The sequence below is a fragment of the Morone saxatilis genome, unplaced genomic scaffold (assembly GCF_004916995.1).
Source record: "Morone saxatilis isolate NCDOM2014 unplaced genomic scaffold, NCSU_SB_2.0 Contig8, whole genome shotgun sequence".
In the NCBI taxonomy this organism is placed as follows: domain Eukaryota; kingdom Metazoa; phylum Chordata; class Actinopteri; family Moronidae; genus Morone; species Morone saxatilis.
Genome location: NW_023340257.1, coordinates 11387816 through 11389990, shown reverse-complemented (window position 1 = coordinate 11389990; position 2175 = coordinate 11387816). Strand labels below are relative to the sequence as shown.

At 42.6% G+C, this 2175-nt stretch overlaps 1 protein-coding gene across 3 annotated transcripts in view; it reads right to left on the bottom strand.

The window, feature by feature from the left end:
* Window positions 1-2175, bottom strand: part of hip1 (huntingtin interacting protein 1) — a 47959-nt gene that overhangs the window by 20048 nt on the left and 25736 nt on the right. For all 3 annotated transcript variants that reach the window (XM_035679566.1, XM_035679567.1, XM_035679570.1), the window contains exon 8: window positions 941-1081. In XM_035679566.1, the coding sequence (XP_035535459.1) occupies window positions 941-1081 (141 nt within the window). The remainder of the gene's footprint in view (window positions 1-940; window positions 1082-2175) is intronic.

Here is a 2175-nt window from a genome sequence, read left to right as displayed (position 1 = left end):
GGATTTCAAGAGCCCAAAGGGTCTGAAGAATTATTTAACTAAGAGAAGATGTCGTCTCTGACTCTTTGGAGGAAAGGGTCACCCATTATAAGTATTCACACATACAGTATTTACCGCAGCACGTTTAAGACCATAAAGTAAAGCTAGGCGCTCAACAGGTAAATCTGATACTGCTCAAGAGGAAGTGGATCTCCTGCAAGAACTCATACGAACAGACATGTTTCTAAGCGGTGAGTACGAATCTGTGGCACTCACCAACCTCCTTTCTTCAAATGAAATTGACGAGTGGTCCAGACCTGTCGTTTGAGTCATGTTCAGACAGTCTGCCTTTTTTTTCAGTTGTGAGGATTTCTTGTTTTGATCATATATGATAGCAAATTAAATATTGTTTGGTTGTGACTGTTCAAATAAAACAAGCTATTTAAGAAAATCACTTGATCTGTGATCAACGTTTTTCACCACTTTTTGAAGTCTATATAATCGTCACATTAATTGATAATGACATTAATTGCCAGTTGCAGCCTACGGACACAATGTATGTTTTCTTCTGCTGATTTCTGATATTCAGCTTTTTACTCTCTTATGACTATATTTTTGTCACAAATCACATGAACGTGCTCCTCCCTCATGAATAAGTGGCACCTATCAGGTTGAAACAAGTGATTTAAGTTTGGTGAATCCAACCTGGAACAACTGTATGAGCAAACCTTACACAAAATCTAAGAGAGATTTGGGATAAAAAATACTGACCAAATGATTCATCTGATTAACTTTGCTGACCAATAACACTTTCTGTTGAAGTTCTTGCAGCCAAATAAGGTTTAAACTCTAATTCACATGAAACTGCACTACAGAAATACTCAAAAAAAGCAACCATAGCTACACCATACTATTTCTACTGGCCCTGTAGTTTGACCAACAAGATGTGTGCGTCACTCACAGGAATGCAGCTTAAACAGCAGCTTGACGGTGTAGTCATACAGGTGGCTGCTGTCCAGGATGACTTGTATGAGGGGGGCCAGGCGACACTGGCCCGCCGCTGTCACCGACACCGACCGTGACATGTCTAGAGAGCTGAATACTGTGAGAGGAGAGAGAAACACATACCTCGATCAAAACATGCATTCACGAGATCAATGTATACCCACGCAGATTTGTGCAAACCCATCAGGTACCATTACAAACACAGCAGGAGTCACCACACACTCATACATCAGAGATTATTAATGCAAACACAGAGGGAGACAGACGTGCACGAGTGTCATCCATCATTAGTTTTTCATGAATCAATCAAGTTGTGCTTCTGTGCTCTCTAAAAAATTAAGTGATAAAATGCTCCAAAGCAACACGCAGCTCTATTTTTGCTTATTGAAAAAAGGCAAGTGTTTTGAGAGGGAGCAGCAACCTGAACACTACCAGGATTGTCTGACTCTCTCTCTCTGCCTCCATCATTACGCCTCCTCTTTCATTTCCCCGCCACCACTGCTCACACCAGCCCCAAAGCCAGCCCTAGAAGCACAGAGGCGTGGTTTCCTGCACAGCTAGAAAACACCACAAAACACACACACACACACAGTCGTACACACACACACACAGACACACAGGAAACTCGGACACCTCAGGCCTGGCCTCTTTACCCCTGGATGACGTGATGCTTTTAAAATACACCAGACTGGAGGAGGAAGCTGACAAGAGCTTTGAGATTTGGGTGTGAGGTAACACAGACTCTAATGTGTTTTAAAGAAAGCCATTTTGTCCTGAAGTTAGGGATGGGAGGGAGGGAGGTAGAGATGTGATTTTGGCAGATAGCTCCATGTTATAACATCATCACTATACTCAGAAACAAGAAGGCAACTTCCCACTGTTTTTTTATTTATGAATGGGAGCGCACAGCTTCTCGAGCCTTTCTTCTGAGCTCCTGGTCACATCCCGGCCGTCTATTTTTAGTCCTGTCCATACTGTAAGAATCGTTTAACCCCCGATGACTTACCCAGACAACAACAGGGCTTACTTTACAGTATGTAACCACCAAAAGACTGAGTCAGAGTAGGTGGAGCTCTAATGAGACTGTGATATCATCTATAGTGTCTATTTCTGTACACATTATGCACAGTGCACCTATCAGTCAGACAGCGTCTTCCTGTCTGTCAATTCATCAGTCTGTGTGTGTGTGTG